The following is a 21,336-nucleotide window of genomic DNA, read 5'->3' on the forward strand; positions in this document are numbered from 1 at the left end:
AGTCACTATCACCTCCACCAGGAAGCCTACACAACCCACTGAACCAAACTTAGCCACTGCGGACAGACACCAAAAACTGCAGGAACTAGCAACCTGCAGCCTGCGAAAAGGAGACCCCAAACACAGTAAGTTAAGCAAAATGAGTAGGCAGAGAAACACACAGCAGGTGAAGGAGCAAAGCCAAAAGCCACAAGATGTAACAAATGAAGAGGAAATAGGCAGTCTACCTGAAAAATAATTCAGAATAATGATAGTAAAGATGATCCAAAATCTTGTAAATAAAATGGAGAAAATACACGAAACGTTTAACAAGAAAATAGAAGAACCAAAAAACAAACTGTGATGAACAACACAATAAATGAAAGTAAAAATTCTCTAGAAGGGCTCAATAGCAAAACAACTGAGGCAGAAACACGGATCAGTCACCTTCAAGATAAAACAGTGTAAATACCACAGATCATAATAAAGAAAAAAGAATGAAAAGAATAGAGGACAGTCTCAGAGACTTCTGGGACATTAAATGCACCAACATTCGAATTATAGGGGTCACAGAAAAAGAAGAGATAAAGAAAGTTAGAAAATATTTGTAGGGATTACAGTTGAAAACTTCCTTAATATGGGAAAGGAAATAGTTAAGTCCAGGAGCACAGAAAGTGCCATTCAGGATAAATCCAATGAGAAACATGCCAAGACACATATTAATTAAACTATCAAAAATTAAACAAAAAACGTTAAAAGCAGCAAGGGAGAAACAATGAAAAACACACAAAAAAATGAAAAACACACAGCTTAAGATTAACAGCTGATCTCTCAGCAGAAACTCTGCAAGAGACTGGCAGGACATATTTAAGGTGATGACAGGGAAAATCTACAACCAAAATTACCCAGCAAGGATCTCATTCAGATTTGCCAGAGGAAAACCTTTATAGACAAGCAAAAGCTAAGAGAATTCAGCACCACCAAAACAGCTTTACAACAATTGCTAAAATGTCTCTAAGCAGGAAACACAAGTGGAGGAAAAGAACTACTATAAAAAACCCAAACAATTAAGAAAATGGTAAGAGGAACATACATATCGATAATTACCTTAAATGTAAATGGATTAAAGGTTCCAACCAAAAGACCCAGAAAGGCTGAATGGATAGAAAAACAAGACCCATATGTATGCTACCAACAAAGGACCCACTTCAGACCTAGGGATACTAAAGAAAGAAAGAGAGGGGATGGAAAAAGATATTCCATGCAAATGGAAATCAGAAGGAAGTTGGAGAGGCAATTCTCATATCGGACAAAATAGACTTTAAAACAAAGACAAAGAAGGACACTACATAATGATCAAGGGTTTGATCCAAGAAGATATAACAACTGTAAATATTTATGTACCTAACATAAGAGCACCTCAATATATAAGGTAAATACTAACAGACACAAAAGGGGAAATCGACAGTAACAAATCATAATAGGGGATTTTAACACCCCACTTTTACCAAAGGACAGATCAGTCAAAATGAAAATAAATAAGGAAACAGAAGCTTTAATAAATATATTAAACATGATGGACTTAATTGATAATTTTAGGACATTCCATTAAAAAACAACAGAATACGCATTCTTCTCCAGTGCTCATGGATCATTCTCTAGGGTAGATTGTATCTTGGGTCACAAATCAAGCCGTGGTATATTTAAGAAAAGTGAAATCGTATCAAGTATCTTTTCTGACCAAAACGCTATAAGCCTAGATATAAATTACAGGCAAAAATCTGTAAAAAATACAAACTCATGGAGGCTAAACAATACACTACACAATAACCAAGAAATAACTGAAGAAACCTAAGAGGAAATCAAAAAGCACAAAGAAACAAATCACAGTGAAAACAAGACGACCCAGAACTTACGGGATGCAGCAAAATAAGTACTAAGAAGGAAGTTTATAGCAATACAATCCTACCATAAGAAACAGGAAACATCTCAAATAAACAACCTAACCTTGCACCTAAAGAAATTAGAGAAAGGAGAACAAAAAATCCCCACAGTTAGCAGAAGGAAAGAAATCATAAAGACCTCATCAGAAATAAATGAAAAACAAATGATGGAAACGACAGCAAAGATGAATAAAACTAAAAGTTGGTTCTTTGAAAAGATAAACGAAATTGATAAACCATTAGCCATACTCATGAAGAAAAATAGGGAGGACCCAAGTAAATACAATTAGAAATGAAAAAGAAGTAACAACTGACATTGCAGAAATTCAAAGGATCATGAGCGATTACTACAAGCAACTATATGCCAATGAAAAGGACGACCTGGAAGAAATGGACAAATTCTTAGAAAGGCACAACATTCAGAGACTTAACAAAGCAGAAATAGAAAATATGAATAGACCAATCACAAGCACAGAAATTGAAACTGATTAATAACCTTCCAACAAACAAAATCCCAGGACCAGTTGGCTTTACAGCTGAATTCTAGCAAACATTTAGAGAAGTGCTAAACACCTGTCCTTCTCAAACTCTTCCAAAATATAGCAGAGAGAGAAACACCCCTAAACTCATTCTACGAGGTCACCATCACCCTGATACAAAAACCAGACAAATATGTCGCAAAGAAACCTACAGGCCAATACCACTGATGAACGTAGTTGCAAAAATCCTCAACAAAATACTAGCAAACAGAAACCAACAGCACATTAAAAAGATCATACATCATGATCAAGTGGAGTTTATTGCAGGAACGCAAGGAATCTTCAATATAGGTAAAGCAATCAATAGGAAACACCATATTTATTAACAAAATGTAGGAGAAAAACCATATGATCATCTCTATAGATGGAGAGAAAGCTTTCAAATAATTCCACACCCATTTATGATTTTAAAAAAACCCTCCAAAAAGTAGGCCTAGGGGGAACATTCCTCAACATAGTAAAGGCCATATACGACACACCCACAGCCAACATCGGCCTCAGTGGTGAAAAACTGAAACCATTTCCACTAAGTTAAGGAAAAAAACCATGTTGCCCAGTATCATCACTATTATTTAATATAGCTCTGGAAGATTTCGCCACAGCAATTGGAGAAGAAAAAGAATAAAAGCAATTCAAATCGGAAAAGAAGAGGCAAACTTCTCACTGTTTGTAGATGACATAGAGAATCCGAAAGATGGTACCAGAAAAGTAACTGTTAATTAATGAGTTTGATCAAGTAGCAGGACACAAAATTAGTGCACAGAGATCTCTTGTATTCCTATACGCTAATGATGAAATATCTGAAAGTGAAATTAAGAAAAAACTCGCATTTACCCATTTGCTCTGCAACAAGAGAAGCCACTACATTGAGAAGCCTGCACACCGACATAAATAGTCCCCACTCTCCACCACTAAGGAAAGCCCATGCACAGCAAGGAAGACCCAACACAACCCAAATTTTAAAAATAAAAAAAAAACTCTTCTAATTTCTTCTGTCTTCCCTGCAATTGAGCCCAAAATAATGTTTATTATGTTGCTGCATCCGTTCCTGGTTTACTCATTAACCTTTTATGTTCACCATGTTTTTCTAGTGAGACTGAAAGCTCCTTGCTCCAGTGAATGTTTTTCATACTTTCCTTAACCCTCAATAGCATAAAAATTACTCCGGCTACTACCTCAACTCCACCGGTCCCTCCATTTGCCACTTCCCTTTCTCTTAGGGTTAATTTTAAAACAAGTTGTGTTCAACCTGCCTTCACCTTTCCTTTTGTTTAATATCATCTTGCTTACAACGGAAAAGGAATATCAGTATCAATGTTTGACATTTAAACGTTAGAACAATCACCCAGTTTGGTTACCCTCTTTTGCTCAGCCTTACACCCCAAAAGTCTGCTAGTTTATTTCAAACTCTCCAGGAATGTAATTATATTATTAATTTAAGTGACTATTTGGGTAAAAACTTCCCCCAAACATGTCTCTTTATGTAGTTTCCAAAGTATATTTATATAATTATGATCTTCCATTCTTTTAACCTTATCAATATTTAATATTTAAACATAAATGTCATTTCTCACATTTATTGTGACATTTGTGGAGGCTTTCTTTTCTCTGCTGATCAGTTTTTAAAGACCTTTCTCCATGTGTAAATGCAGCAGATCTTCCACAGCCATGAGTTTCACAAGCCCAGATTCAAACAGCCGTGGATCGAAAATATTTGAAAAATATTTTTTCCAGAAAGTTAAAAAAAAGCAAACTTGAATTTGCCTTGCACGGAAAAGGGCAATTGAACACTGAGCAATAGGATTTAGGGGCACCAACCCTCCATTCAGTTGAAACTCCATATATACGTGCTCTTCAGTATATATGGTTCTCTGATTCCTTTGTATCTGCGGTTCTGCATATGGGGGTTCAACCAACTGGCATTGTGTAGTACTTACTACAAGGAAATCCAAATATAAGTGAACATGTGCAGTTGTTGTGTTGTTCAAGGGTCAACTATTTACATAGCATTCATAGTCTATTTACAGCTGTTTAGCATTTACTTTGTATTAGGTATTATAAGTAATTTAGAGATGATTTAAACTATACAGGAAGATGTAAGTGAAATGCAAATACTATGCCATTTTATATAATAGGCTTGAGCAACTGGGATTTTGATATATTTAGGGGTCCTGGAACGACTCACCATGGATATCAAGGGGCAACTGTAGTTCTCTATTTAGAATTATATCAAGAATTTAGACTGTTTTTTAAAGATAGTTACACTAATTATTAGAATTTACACTTAATCTAGTCATATGAAACAAATTATTGAGTTTTAAAAGCCAATAAATGATTCATATTAACAAATAACTAGATCAGCAGAAAAGCCGACTTGAAACCAATCTAATCCCCAGGACCTGTCAGAAAAAAACTAACTGCAAAATAGTGGACCATAGATTCCTAATGTGGAAATTACCAAAAAAACAAACAAAAGCCATAAAACAAAAAGAAATGTATTAAAGACATTAATAAACCATGTCTCTGTATCTAGTTGTAGAACTTGTAGAGCTCTCACACTTAGAAAATTGGTTTATATAAATCTGGTCAGGGATGAGAATCTTAGGTTTATAGACATAATGTCAACATAGTCTCAGTTTAAACATATAAGATAATCTTGTCACCCTTTTCCCAATCCCAGTTAAAATATTAAACATTTTTGAGCTTTGAATCAGCTGTTTTGCTTCAAATATCATTTAAGAATCATGGTGATACGAATATAATTATTTTAAACATACACAGGAAGAAATCTGCATGAAAGGGAAAGGTATGCCTAAGTCATCAGTGGGAAAAAGTCGGATTTGTTTTTGAGAACTACACTTCTGTAAGTTAACTACTACCTGCAGATGTTTTCACAATTTCTGTGGTGTTTCTGAGGCCCATGAAGTCAAACTGATAAAGCCGCCAGGATTTCTGATCAGCTGCCTCAACCGAATTTTTTCTCCATCTATACATCATTTCTTCTTTGGGGTAGCCATCTGAAAATGCAGAAAAAATAACACTTGAAAGATGTAAGTTTGTAAAGCATTAATGTCGAAATTATAATTCTGATCATTTAATAGGAGCTGAAATTTTAGCCCATGGGCAAAGGCCACCTAACCCAGAAGGTTTCTACTGCAGATCTTCACAATCAGCAAGATATTCCAAGCCACAAGTGTTTCCATCATCTGTATGGACACAACACATATCTTTCACCGTGGAAGGCTTGATTATAGATGACCTTCAAAGAATGCACGTGAATTTACTGGTCAGAGTCTCACTAGCTTCTAAACACCAGGATCTAACAACCTGACCCACACTCACCAGACCTTCCACCTTTTTCCAGAACTTTGTCCAAATCTCAGGAAAGGTGAATTTACTTTTTTCATTATAAACTTCTAATATAAATAGCTTTTATTATTTCTAAGATATTTATTTTCTTATTATTGAAGTGTAGTTGCACAATATGTCATGTGTACAGTATAATGGGTCACAATTTTTTAAAGGTTATAGTTATAAACTACATTTATAAGATACTGGCTATATTTCCTGTGCTGTACTTATCTTTGTAACTTATACAAAACAGTTTACACGTTTTGATTCCCTAACTTCTATTGCCCTCCTTTCCTTCTCCCCACTGGTAACCACTAGTGTGTTCTCTATGTCTGCTCCTCTTGTTCTATTCATTAGTTTGTATTTTTAAATTCTGCACTCGTGATATCATTCATGCAGTATTTGTCGTTCAAATACTGCATGAAGTCCAAGTTCCTTTGACTTCAAAGGAAGTCAAAATACAGTTGTATTAAATTTTCAGAGATGAAAGAAAATATCTGTAAATTTAGGACTTTATGCCAAGCAAAGTATTCTACAAAAATGAGGTTTCTATCAGGCTAACAAAAACATGATTCAAAATATTGCTGGCTAGGCTGAAAGAAATTAGAGGGACACACTGAAATGATGTGAAATCAGGAAAAAGGGTAAATATTTTGGTAACACTGACATAATGCACTATGGAAATTTAAGTGTATTCAGAATTAAAGTGTGCAACCACAATAACATATAAAGTGAAGAAGAGTAAATTAGGTTAAAGTTTTCTAAAGTCATTTTTGTTATCTGGAAATAATGAAAGCACACCAAGTGTTATCAGTTATTTGTTCCTTCTGATAAGAACACTTAAGATTACATTCAACAACTTTATCACACAGCAATGTTAACTATAGTTATGTTGTATACTGTATCCCTAGTACTTACAACTGGAAGTGTGTATATTTTGACCACCTTCCTTTTATACCTCTCACCTCTGGTAACCAAAAATTTGACCTTTTATCTATGAGTTTGGTTTTTGTTTGTTTTTAGATTCCACATATGAGTGAGCCCATACAGCATTTTTCTCTCGTCCTCTTTCACGTAGCATAATGGCCTCAAGGTCCATCCATGTTGTCACAAATGGCAGAATTTCTTCTTTTCTATGGCTCAATAACATTTTATTGTGTTGGATAACTTTTTATCCATTTGTCCACTGATGGACACATGTTGTTTCCATGTATTGGCTATTGTAAATCATGCTGCTATAAACATAGCGGTGTAGATACCTTTTTGAGACAGTGTTTTTATTTCCTTTGGAGTCTCATAAGTAGAGTTGCTGGATCATATGGTAGGTCTGTTTTAAATTTTTTGAGAATCCCCAATATTGTTTTACATAGTGGCTATACCAGTACACAATTCCACTAGCAGCATACAAGTGTTCTCTTTTCCCCACATCCTTGCCGATATTTTTTATCTCTGGGGTTTTTTATGATGACCATTCTAACAAGCATAAGGTTATAACTCGTAGTGGATGTGACTTGCATGTCCCCGATGTTAGTGATGTTGAGATTTTTTTTTTTTTTTGTGGTACACAGGCCTCTCACTGCTGTGGCCTCTCCCATTGCAGAGCACAGACTCCAGACATGCAGGCTCAGTGGCCATGGCTCACAGGCCCAGCTGCTCCGGGACATGCAGGACCTTCCCGTACTGTGGCACGAACACGTGTCCGCTGCATCGGCAAGACTCTCAACCACTGCGCCACCAGGAAAGCCTGCGAGCATTTTTTCATGTACCTGTTGTCCATTGGTATCTCTTCTCTGGCAAAAAGTCTACTCAGGCCTTTTGCCATTTGGAATTATTTGTTTTATTCTATAAAGTTATATGTTTTAAAATATATTTTAAATAACCTTCCTCATATATATGATTAGCAAATATTTTTCCCATTTCATACTTTGTCTTTTTACTGTTGTTTCTTTTGCTGCACAGAAACATTTTAGTTTGATGTAGTCCACATTTTAAAAAAAATTTTGTTTGTCCTTTAGGTGACAGACCCAGAAAAGCACTGCTGTTGATTGTGCAAAGACAGCCTCTAAAGGCTGGAGTGTACATTGGCTGCAGTCTGGACTTCTGGGACAATATAAAACACACCAACATGCGAATTATAGGGGTTCCAGAAGAAGAAAAGAGAAAGAAAGGGACTGAGAAAATATTTGAAGAGATTACTTGAAAAATTCCCTAATATGGGAAAGGAAGTAAGTCCAGGAAGCACAGAGAGTCCCATACAGGATAAATACAAGGAGAAATACGACAAAACACATATTAATGAAACTGTCAAAAAATACAAAGAAAACATTAAAAGCAGCAAGGGAAAAACAAATAACGCACAAGTGAATCCCCATAAGGTTAACAGTTGATCTTTCAGCAGTAACTCTGCAAGCCAGAAGGGATTGGCAGGACATATGTAAAGTGATGAAGGGGAAAATCCTGCAAACAAGATTATTCTACCCAGGAAGGATCTTAATCAGATTTGTTACAGAAATTGAAACCATTACAGACAAGCAAAAGCTGAGAGAGTTCAGCACCACGAAACCAGCTTTACAACAGATACAATAGGAACTTTTCTAGACAGGAAACACAAGAGAAGGAAAAGACTTACAATAACAAACCCAAAACAATTAAGAAAAAGGGACTAGGAACATACATATGGATAATTACCTTAAATGTAAATGGATTAAATGCTCCCACCAAAAGACACAGATTGGCTGAATGGATACAAAAAGAAGTCCCATATATATGCTGTCTACAAGAGACCCTCCTCAGACCTAGAGACACATACAGACTGAAAGTAAGGGGATGGAAAAAGATATTCCATGCAAACGGAAACTAAAAGAAAGCTGGAGTAGCAGTTCTCATATCAGACAAAATAGACTATAAAGACAAAATAGACTATATCAGACAAAATAGACTATTAGAAATGACAAAGAAAGACACTACATAATGATCAAGGAATCGATCCAAGAAGCAGATATAAAAATTGTAAATATTTATGCACACAACATAGGAGCACCTCAATACATAAGGCAAATGCTAACAGCCATAAAAGGGGAAATCGACAGTAACACATTCATAATAGGGGACTTTAACACCCCACTTTCCCCAATGGACAGATCATCCAAAATGAAAATAAGGAAACACAAACTTTAAATGATACATTAAACAAGATGGACTTAATTGATATTTATAGGACATTCCATCCAAAAACAACAGAATACACATTTTTCACAAGTACTCATGGAACTTTCTCCAGGAGACATCATATCTTGGGTCACAAATCAAGCACTGGTAAACTTAAGAAAAGTGAACTCGTATCAAGTATCTCTTCTGACCACAACGTTATGAGACTAGATATCAATTACAGGAAAAGATCTGTAAAAAATACAAACACATGGAGGCCAAAATTAAACTACTTAATAACGAAGTGATCACGGAAGAAATCAAAGAGGAAATAAAAATTTACCTAGAAACAAATGACAATGGAGACACGACGACCCGAAACCTATGGGATGCAGCAAAAGCAGTTCTAAGAGGGAAGTTTATGGCAACACAATTTTACCTTAAGAAGAAACAGGAAACATCTCGAATAAACAACCTAACTTGCACCTAAACGGATTAGAGAAAGAAGAAAAAAAGAACCTTAAAGTTAGCAGAGGGAAAGAAATCATAAAATCAGATCAGAAATAAATGAAGGAAAAGATAGCAAAGATCAATAAAACTAAAAGCTGGTTCTTTGAGAAGATAAAATCGATAAGCCATTAGACAGACTCATCAAGCAAAAAGGAGGTACTCAATAGAATTAGAAATGAAAAAGAAGTAACAACTGACACTGCAGAAATACAGAAGATCATGAGAGATTACTACATGCAACTCTATACCAATAAAATGGACAACTTGGAAGAACTGGACAAATTTTTAGAAATGCACAGCCTGCCAAGACTGAATCAGGAAGAAATACAAAATGTGAACAGACAAATCAAAAGCACTGAAATTGAAAGTGATTAATAATCTTCCAACAAACAGAAGCGCAGGGCCAGAGGGCTTCACAAGTGAATTCTATCAAACATTTAGAGAAGAGCTAACACCTATCCTTCTCAAACTCTTCCAAAATATAGCAGAAGGAGGAACACTGCTAAACTCATTCTACGAGGCCACCATCACCTTGATACCAAAACCAGACAAGGATGTCACAAAGAAACCTACAGGCCCATATCACTGATGAACACAGATGCGAAAATCCTCAACAAAATACTAGCAAAGAGAATCCAACAACACATTAAAAGGGTCATCCACCATGATCAAGTGGGCTTTATTCTACGAATGCAAGGATTCTTCAATAAACGAAAATCAATCAACGTGACACACTATATTAACAAACTGAAGGAGAAAAACCACATGCTCATCTCAATAGATGCAGAGAAAGATATTGACAAAATTCAACACATATTTATGATTAAAAACCCTGCAGAAAGTAGGCATTGAGGGAGCTTTCAACATAATAAAGGCCATATATAACAAACCCACAACCAACATCGTCCACAGTAGTGAAAAACTGAAACCATTTCCAGTAAGATCAGGAACAGGAAAAGTTGCCCACTCTCACCACTCACCACAAGACCAAAAGACAACCCTCAGAATGGGAGAAAATATTTGCAAATGAAGCAACTGACAAAGGATTAATCTCTAAAATTTATAAGCAGCTCATGCAGCTCAATAACAACAACAAAAAAAACAACCTAATCCAAAAATGGGCAGAAGACCTAAATAGACATTTCTCCAAATATGATATACAGATTGCCAACAAACACATGAAAGAATGCTCAACTCCATTAATCACTAGAGAAATGCAAATCAAAACTACAATGAGATATCATCTCACACCAGTCAGAATGGCCATCATCAAAAAATCTACAAACAATAAATGCTGGAGAGGGTGTGGAGAAAAGGGAACACTCTTGCACTGCTGGTGGGAATGTGAATTGATAGAGCCGCAATCGAGAACAGCATGGAGGTTCCTTAAAAAACTACAAATAGAAGTGCCATATGACCCAGCAATCCCACTAGTGGGCATATACTTTGAGAAAACCATAATTAATAAAGATCATGTACCAAAATATTCACTGCAGCTCTATTTACAATAGGCTGGAGATGGAAACAACCTAAGTGTCCATCATCAGATGAATGGATAAAGATGTGGCACATTTATACAATGGAATATTAGACACAGAAAGGAAATTGAATCATTTGTAGTGAGGTGGGTGGACTTAGAGTCTGTCATACAGAGTGAAGTAAGTCAGAAAGAGAAAGATACCGTTTGCTAACACATATATATGGAATTTAAGGGGAAAAATGTCATGGACAACCTAGAGGTAAGAGAGGACTAAAGACAGACCTACTAGAGAATGGACTTGAGGATATGCGGAGGGGAAGTGTAACCTGTGACAAAGCAAAAGAAAGGCATGGACATATATACACCAAAAAATGTAAAGTAGATAGCTATTGGGAAGTAGCCGCATAGCACAGAGAGATCAGCTAGGGGCTTTGTGACCGCCTGGAGGGGTGGGATAGGGAGGATGGGAGGGAGGGAGACCCAAGAGAGAAGAGAAATTGGAACATATGTATATGTTTAACTGATTCACTTTGTTATGAAGCAGAAATTAACACACCGTTATAAAGCAGTTATACTCTAATAAAGATGTAAAAAAAAAAAAGCAGATCACAACCTTCCATTGGAGTTTGCTCCGTTATTCAGCTGTAATTAAGAGAAAACGGTTTGATTTACCCACAATCATCTCTCATTCCCCTTGTTCTAGTTCCTAGAGAATAGACAGGACAGAGTTTCCTCTAAATTACATCCTTCGGATTTGCATTGCTGCTTGCACCAAAACACCATATTATGGCAAAAAAACCAAAAAGAGGTGTTGGAAAAGTTAGACAGCCGCATGTATATCCATGAAGTTAGAACACACCCTCACCATACACAAAATAAACTCAAAATGGCTTTAAGACTAAAATATACGGCATGAAAACTCCTAGAAGAGGACATAGGCAAACCATTCTCTGACATAAATTGTACTGTTTTCTTAGGTTTGTCTCCCAAGGGAATAGAAATAAACGCAAAAATAAATGAATGGTACCTAGTCAAACTTATAAGCTTTTGCACTGCAAAGGAAATGACAAACAAAATGAAAATACAACGTACGGACTGGGAGAAAATATTTGCAAATCGTGCGACTGACAAGGGCTTACTTTCCAAAATTTACAAACAACTCATACAACTCAGGAAAGACATCATAGTCTACAAACAATAAATGTTGGACAGAAAAGGGGACTCTCCTGCACTCTTGGTGGGAGTGTAAATTGGTACAGCCTCCATGGAAAACAGTAGGAAGTTTCCTCAAAAAACTAAAAATAAACTTATCATATGATCTAGCAATCCCACTCCTAGGCATATACCCAGATAAAACTATAATTTAAAAAGTTGCATGCATCCCTATGAGCATTGCAGCACTATTTACAATAGTAAACCGCACACACACACACACAGTGGAATATTACTCAGCAATCAGAAAGAATGAAATAACATCATCTGCAGCAACATGATGGACCTAGAGATTATCATACTATGTGAAGTGAGAAAGAGGAAGACAAATGCCATATATCATAACTTACATATGGAATCTAAAATATGACACAAATAAACATACCTATGAAACAGACGTTTTTACAAAGAAGACATACAGTTCGCTAACAGTCACATGAAAAGATGCTCAACACCATTAATCATTAGAGAAATGCAAATTAAAGACACCATGAGATGTTTCCTCAACCCGTCAGAATGGCTATCATTAAAATGACGACAGGGTTTCCCTGGTGGCGCAGTGGTTGAGAGTCCACCTGCCAATGCAGGGGACTCAAGTTCTTGCACTGGTCCGGGAAGATCCCATGTGCCACAGAGTGGCTGGGCCCATGAGCCATGGCCGCTGGGCCTGCGTGTCCAGAGCCTGTGCTCTGCAACAGGAGAGGCCGCTGCAGTGAGAGGCCTGTGTACCGCAAAAAAAATAACAAACAAAAACCCACAAATAACAAGTGATAGCAAAGATGTGGAGAAAAGGGAACCCTCGTACTCTGTCGGTGGGAATGTTAATTGGTGTGGTTACTGTGGAAACAATATAGAGGTTTCTCAAAAAGCTAAAAATACATATACCACAGCAATTTGATTCCTGGGTATTTATCTGAAAAAATGAAAACAATAATTCAAAGAGATACCTGCACTTCAATGTTCATAGCAACACTATTTACAGTAGCCAAGATATGGAAGCACCCTAAATGTCCATCAACAAATGAATAGTTTAAGAAGTTATGGTGTATCTGTATATACATGTTTGTATATATATATATATATATATATATATATATAAACATATATATATATTAAATACTAAGCCGTAAAAAATGAATTTTGCCGTTTGCAACAACATGGATGAACTTGGACGCTATTACGCTAAGTGAAATAAGTCAGACAAATACTGTATGATCTCATTTATATGTGCAATTTAAAAATAGAGAGTAAATTGATATTTACCAGGCAGGGTGGGGGAAATGGGGAGATGTTGATCAAAGAGTACAAACTTTCAGATATAAGATGAATTAATTTTGGGAATCTAAAATACAGTATGATGACTATACGTCACAATACTGTGTTACATACGTAAAATCCTGGGAGTGTAGATTTTAAATGTTTTCACAATAACAAGAAAAAAATGGTAATCATGTGAAGTGAAGGATGTGTTACCTAACACTATTATGGAAGCATTTTGCCATATATACATTGTATATGTTAAACTTCCAAAATATTATATGTCAATTACATTTCAATTAAGGTAGGAAATGAAGTTTGATAACCTTTCTCTAGGGTTAATAAGTACTCCCCATCCGCACATCATTCCACACGCCTTTTACCTTCACATTCCTTTCAGTTGTGTACCCAAATACACTCATGAGTATGATAAGAAGCTAATCCTAGAGAACACAGCTTTGCTTACATGATGAGGCACTCCACAGATTACACCTGGCCACCCAAGAATTTTCACATGAAACACTTGGTGATTTGCAATAACAGGTGATATGTGTAAAGCTGTAATCTGCCCAGCAGGGCTACTTTCACTCACTGATAAAATCTGTCACTCACACGTTATGATTTTAGGGGCTCTAAGAGGTATGTCCCTTTCCTCTACCCCAAATCTTCCTTCAAAAAAAAGTTCTTTACACAAGGACAGAAATAAATATGTCAGGCTCTCATCATGGTAAAATCTATTATTTACTCCAAAGTTATACTAATAACGTTATCACTTATCTTCCATTTTATGATAGCTTCAAGTAATTGAATTAATCAGATTTTTATGGTCTGTTTTTAACCATGTTAGATTTATATTTCCTTTAAGGAGTAATTCTAGGTTCACCTCTTGGGCAAAATGGTAAAATGGAGACAAAATATATAAAATACCTACTTCTTGGGTCTGGTGTGTTGTGTGCTGGTACAGGAAAAGCTCTGATCAACATCAGATTTTATATTAACACAGATTAACATGGGTTGTTAATATGCAGCAAAGAGAAGTGACTCTGGCAGGTGAATATTGATACTCCTGATGGAATCAAGTACATTGCAGTGCAGGTGGCATAGCTAGGTATGAGCATTGCTGAAAAAGAATCATTTTTAAACAAGAAGGCAAGAAATGTTCACCAATATTTCCAGCTTGGTGGAGAAAAAAACATGCACTAAGGAAAAACATCAAAAGCACACACGTGAATCCCAGAGGCCATAAAAATATTGCCTAGGGCTTCCCTGGTGGCGCAGTTGAGAGTCTGCCTGCTAATGCAGGGGACACGGGTTCGAGTCCATGCAGGTCCTGTCCCTATTATTTTCTCTCTGTTTTTTCTTTTGCCCCACCCAGGTATGTGGGGAGTTTCTTGCCTTTTGGGAAGTCTGAGGTCTTCTGCCAGCATTCAGTAGGTGTTCTGTAAAAGTTGTTCCACACGTAGATGTATTTCTTATGTATCTGTGGGGAGGAAGGTGATGTCCATGTCTTACTCTTCTGCCATCTTGAAAGTCTCTCTGCTGTTTAGTTTTTTGCTGTCTAAAAAAGTGATCTGGAATATTTTTTTGCTCTTAACCAATCAAAGCGAATTAACAATAAACTGCATCTTCCCCATCACACTTACGTTCTATTGTTGTTAGATACACTTTTAGCATTATTTGCTTTTTGTAAAATATGTGGAAGTAAAATATTAATATTCATGGGATGAAAATTCATTATAATTAGTTTTGTGGACCTAAGATTTTGGGAAACAGATCATCTTTTTCTATTCATATTATATTTCTTTTTCCTCACATATACTCAGGCTTATTGGATATAAACAAAAGAGAATCAAAATTCATAGAAACAAATTGCATTTGCAGCTTGCCTTCAGCATCTAATCATTGAAAATCATTTGTTAACTATAAAGGGTGCTCTTGTATTGTGATTTGGATTATTAAATAGCTATCACCAACATCATTACCACAAGCTACAACGGAAAAAATAAAAACTAATAATAGAGTCAGATTTTCCTTCTAACAGAGCAAATTCCTCTTTATAAATTCTCTCCCCTTTGTAGAAAATTAACTGGAATTTCCTCCATAAAATTATTTACACCTTCCTACCAAGGCTAAAAGACATTAGTGTTTAATTCATAACTGGTAATTGCAGACATAGTTGTAAAACATTTCAAAAATGTTCATTGAGGAAAAAGGCAGAAAAATGTTTACATATTCTATCAACGGTTAATGGTTAATTTAGCTCTTGGGTAAATATGTTCAAAGCATATGATCTGAAGAGCATATCTTTTCTCACAAAATGTTCTCTGTTCCTAATTCTATTAGAAGTTTTAGACAATGGAACTTGTGCACTGGCTATGTAAGCTAGTTAATATGGGGCTACACAGATAAATGAGCCACATGTGTCACTTCAAAGCTCAACAGAAGACAAAACTGTGTTGGTATGTTTTTTTTTTTGTTTTATTCCCATTCGTTTGACCTCTTGATTGAGAAAGAACACAGGAGAGCAGTGTCACAGCTGTGCAGTGCAGAACCATTGACAAGTTTTTGGTGTTGCTAAATGGACTTGCACCAATTTTTGGCCACTGCTGGAATAACAACTAATATTTTTCCAGTAGCCTCTGGTAACACTTCCATGCGTGAGAAACCCGATGTTTGCAATATTAAATATAACAGGAGAGTAATGCGCCAGAGTGGCTGCTTCATTTTGCCATTCCTATGGCAAAATTAAAATTCACTGTGGCTTGTGTCATTGAAATGTAACTGATGAGGAAAAGACCATGCAACTTCTTTAAACAAGCAGCTAACGAAGAAGGAGGTGCCTGGTCCTCCTCTGAGGTGGCCTCCTGAGATTTCAAGGGCAAAAGCAGGTCCACGTCATAATGCCTGCAGTCTGCTGGACCAACCACAATGGGTGGCCCCAGACTCTGTTGTTAAGATCGCAAGTGGAGTGACAGAAACACTTTGCCAAGTAATCCGCAGATTATCCAAACAGGTAGATATTGGTAACTTTAGATTGCCTGATGTTGACTGCAAAAACAAAGCAAAAAAAATCTGCAAACTGTTTTCTCCAGGCTATTGTTTGAGCAGCATAAGTGTTTAGCTGGCCACCTGGTAAGAAAATCTTTCCTGGAGACCTATACATTGCATTGCTCTCCTTAGAGTCTCTCTATATTCTGCTAAATGCTTAATGCAATTCTCATAGTTATCAGAACTGAAAGATGATGCAAGATCACCCAGGCAGATATTTTATTTAACAGATGTGGAATCTGAGGACCTCAGATGATAAGTGACTATTCCACTGTTTAGTTCAACTTAAGCATGCTGTTTTCAATACGTTGGCTGCTGACTTCCATTAAAGGTTAGTTTTTTAAAGAATGGCTTTGTTTTTCAAGAACTGAAGTTTTTGTTGGTTGAGGTATGCTGAAGGAGTATGCAATCAGCATGCAATGGATACAATTATGCTTCCATGATGGGCCTCACATGCATATCTGAAGAGTAAGGAGGCAGAGGGAACACCTTACCCTTGGCCTCCATGTTACTCAAGAAGAGTACTGGGGAAACTTTGTCAATACTCACATCTGAAAGGTTTTCTTATGTACCATAACTTCACAGCTGGAGGATCTACACTCAAACACTGAAGATACTCTTAGAATCTCATGCAGTTGAATAGCTGAATCATTTTGTGTTGAGGCAGCTGTATACTTGCACTGTCTACAGGTTTGTTCCACCATCATTCCCAACAGAGCTTTGGGGTCAGGCAATTTTCCTAGGTATGTTTCTAACACCCATTAATTGAAAGGTCTTATAAATGACACCTGGCCCGTGGTATCTCCTTGTTTTTGTATTGTTTTAATAGCGACAGAGTAAAAGGCCAAAGTAGGTGTTTAAATAGGTAAGCCCTCCAAGGGACCATAAGTAAAGGAAAAAGTATGGGAGACTCCTATAAGTTAATGGTCACTCAATACAGCAGGTTTGCTTAACTACAAAACCAAGCAGGCTTGCTTAGCAATAAAACCATGCAACAGAAGCTTGAGACATGCCCCCAAACAATAAAACAATGGTGAAATGAGACACACACACCCTGCCCAGTGATTTCAGTAATTTAATGACTCCTACGACATGCTTTCCTGGCCATATTAAAATCAAAAATGTAAGCGAAAGGTGACATTATATTGAAACCTGAGATGATTTACCATATTTTAGTATATGTTACCACCTTTTTGCTCATTTCCATTGTGCCATGGCAGTCCCAGCTTGACCATGTAGGGACAAGAAAACTCCCCTGCCCGACATGGAGGAGGAGCTGATGATGGAAGCTTGATGTCTATTCAAGAATGAAGAGTACACGTCCCTCCCTTCCCCACTTTTCATTTGACTCTAAAACTCTAGCCCACTAAGTTCTTGGGGTGGTAACCCCCTGCCCACTTACTTTCATCCTATTCTAATAAATCACTTCTTATCTATCAATTTGCCTCTGGCTGAATTCTTTCTGCACTGAGCCATAAAGAACCTGAGCTGCTCAGAGCCTCCCGAGACACATTTCTGCAATTTCACTTTTACCATTAAGTTACCTTGCTGAACACACTTGGGTTATCTAGAATTTTCTGCTAATTGGTACTCTGCACATCTAGTTTAAGGCTGCCTGATGTGAGATAAAATGACCTCTGAGGCTTTATAAAATTTACAAATCCTTTGAATCATCAATATAAAGTTAAGTTGTTCAGTTCGCTAAGTATTATGCAAAAGTAAGGTAAAATACAATTAAAATTCAAAAATGCTACACGGGATAGCAACCTTATTAAACCCTTCAAAATAATGAAAGAAAAAAAGGTGAATTAAAGTCAAATCTTAGAAAACGTAAATAATTTATTATCTGAACATTGCATACCTATTCAATATCATTTCAAGATGTTGGGTTCTTTCAACTTTGCACTTCATCAGCAGAGACCTTAGTTCACCAAATATTTCCATCGTGCTGGCTTTGGCAATGTCCCTCTTTCCCTTCCTTTCCCCTACTGCCTCTGTTGACTGAAACAAATGCATAACCTAAAAGTTGAGAATAATGTTTATTCAGCAAATTGAGGACTTAAGTCCAGGAGGCAGCCTCTCACATAGCTCTGAGGGACTGCCCTGAAGAGGTAAGGAAGGAGGCAGGATTATATAGGTGTTTTGGAAAACAAACAAACAAAAACAGCTGGTCAGAACATCAAAAGATTAATGTTAATTAAAGAAAAATCAGATATCTCAAGTTATTGAGTTCAGCGCTTTTCTATGTATGGGAAGATACAACAGTCTGGGCTTATTGAAATCATTCCTTTGATATTCACCTTAACTATCTAGGGCTAGTATCCTATCCTGTTTTTCTCCCTCCTAAACCCCCTCAGGGTACACCACTGGGGCTGCTGGCTTGATGGCTACAATATCCTTTGTTTACTGAAACCACAGGCAGCATTCTTCGTCCACACCTCCCATAACCTTCAAGTCTCGATTCACTCAGTGTCTCTGCTACTCAGTCTCTCAGACTCCTAAGCAGATGTGTATGTTCCTTCTCCAGTGTTTCTATTCCTCATTTTCAGTAACTGAGTGAGAGGGTATGTGTCAGTTTCAGAGTGTGCCTGAGTTTAATTCCCTATGACCTGCGGCGAGTAACTGTACATCCTGAGTTATAGCCTACATGCCTGCCTTGGCATCCTGTAAAATTGGAGGTATTGATAACAGAATTGATAACATATGTGCTGTGACTGGTAAATGAGACACTGTGGTACAGCATGAGGGCAGCGACCCCAGGACAGAGTCAGTGACACTATGCACATCACGTAAGATTACTATTATTGTTATTGATATATGTTTTCCAGTATGAGGTCACTCCCATGTCCTTTTTCTTATTCTTCATATCTAGACCTAACATATGCCAAAGTTTTTGACCAACTACCTTAGCATAATGTGTGTGTGTGTGTTTGTGTGTGTGTGTGTATTTGTCCATGAACTTTGGCCCTCACAGCTCCATCAGGTTTCCTGGTGGTCAGCCCTAGGAATGAGTTTACAACCTAGATCAAAGTGTTTGTCCTGGTCTCGCCTTGAAACTTACAATATAGTCTTAGCCATTGAGTTTTGAACTTATTCCACTGTGGAAAGAACTAAAAGAAGAAAAGAAAGAGTTCTTCTCTCTAAGACCTAAAGCTGAGTGACCCATCCCTTTTCTGGCCATGGCAGGGCCTCACGAGGTGGTAGGGTTCCCAACCTAGAAGTACCCAAATGTGAGGAAGGGAAGGGAGAAATGACAGCATGCTCAGAAAAGGGATAGACAGAGATATCTAAGAGAAGGACCTGCATTTCCCCTGATCTCTTTCTACTTCTTCTGTGAAAACTTTCCTTATTACATGGGTCTGATTCTGCTTATCCTACACCTGGAATCCTTTTCCTGGGTAAACAAAAGGAAAAGTAGGGAAAACCATGAAGGTTAATCAGTGAGGAGAGCATGGCATAGAGTAGGTATTGCAATTAATGCATGATTAGTTGACTAAAATTTAAATAATAAACCAATCACATACTGTTTAGAAAAGCCACATACACTGTGTATAAAATGATTCAATTTTGCCATAATAGTTACAAAAACTCCCACTATATTTGAAGCATTTTAAAGGTTTTTTGAAAGTACAGCTTCTTCCCAATTCTCTCTCCCTTTCTCCCTTTCTCTCTGTCTCTCTTTCTGCCTGTTTGTCTCTCTTTCCCTCCCTCCCTTCATTCTTTACACCCTCTCTTGCCCAACTTCTCTCTCTCTCTCTCTCCCTCTCTCTCTCTCTACCCCTCTCCATGCATGAATGGCAGCTGTAGGTATGGATCTACAGAGATGTGAGATGCACAGAAACAGGGAAGATCAAGTGAGTGAGGACATGGGTGCCAGTTTCTATTCTGGCAGAGAGCAGATTACAGGTTTTAGCAGCCATACAGGTTAAAAAGTAGAGGCAGGAGGAGCCTTGTGATAAGGTGAGAAAAAGCTTATTGCTGCAGAGATGAGCAAAGACCTTGTGCCCCAGGACCTGTGTGAGGATCGGGATGTGTACAGACACACCTTAGCTTGGAGAACAAGGCTGGGAGAAGTACCAGGAAAGACTGAGCCTTTACCCCAAGGCAGCCAGCTAAAGCAGAAAAAGATGGCTTTATATCACAGGTGGCATAAATTCACAAGTCCAAGACCTGTCCCCAACACACGACACTCAGTGAGAATGATGCCATATAAAGAAGGTTAGATCAGTCCTACAAAACTAAGCTAGGGAATTCCTTTTTCTTTTTTATTTCTCACCCTGGAATTTTAGGGGATACATTTTTATCCTGCTTTGAAGATTTTTCTACATATGATGCAGGAAAATGGCATGGAGTTGGAAGTCAGAAATCATAGACTCTAGGCACAGCTATAGCCCAGCTGGCTGCATGAACCTGTCACATAACCCTGGATCCACAGCCACTGTCTTTTCTACAGCCCATGAGTCTCATGGCTCTTCCTCCTCTGTCATCTCCCAATTTTAAAGGACTGTGTGCCCTCTATTTTAGCTGTAAAAATAATTTATGTCTCATTCTAGTGTTTCTATGGTTATGTTTGGGCTCTGATACTTAAACCTGAAAGGAGCTTTACGTCCTACTTTCCAGGGACTGGCAGGAGGAAAGGAGGTCATTACATGCTTCTGTTTCCCTTTTCGCTTCCTTTTCGCTGATATTACTAAAACTGCCTCAAGGGGAACCTTCTTCCATTTAGGCTTACAAAATCTCAAATCTTGTTATTAGCAAATCAATACAAAAATATATTTTTCCTTCATTTTATGCTTTCTTTCATAGTAGAGTATAGTTTGTCATGAGACCTGTTATAAAGAAGGTCTTTTTTTTTTTTTTTTTTTTTTTT

General features: G+C 37.2%; 1 protein-coding gene across 1 annotated transcript in view; it reads right to left on the minus strand.

Moving 5' to 3' along the window:
- LOC112412832 (gamma-aminobutyric acid type A receptor subunit gamma3) overlaps positions 1–21,336 on the minus strand; it is a 96,704-nt gene that overhangs the window by 24,444 nt on the left and 50,924 nt on the right. Inside the window, exon 4 of the mRNA XM_024764562.1 lies at positions 5,341–5,478. Coding sequence (XP_024620330.1) covers positions 5,341–5,478 — 138 coding nt within the window. The remainder of the gene's footprint in view (positions 1–5,340; positions 5,479–21,336) is intronic.

This window comes from Neophocaena asiaeorientalis, unplaced genomic scaffold, assembly GCF_003031525.2.
Source record: "Neophocaena asiaeorientalis asiaeorientalis breed wild unplaced genomic scaffold, Neophocaena_asiaeorientalis_V1.1 scaffold231, whole genome shotgun sequence".
Classification (NCBI taxonomy): domain Eukaryota; kingdom Metazoa; phylum Chordata; class Mammalia; order Artiodactyla; family Phocoenidae; genus Neophocaena; species Neophocaena asiaeorientalis.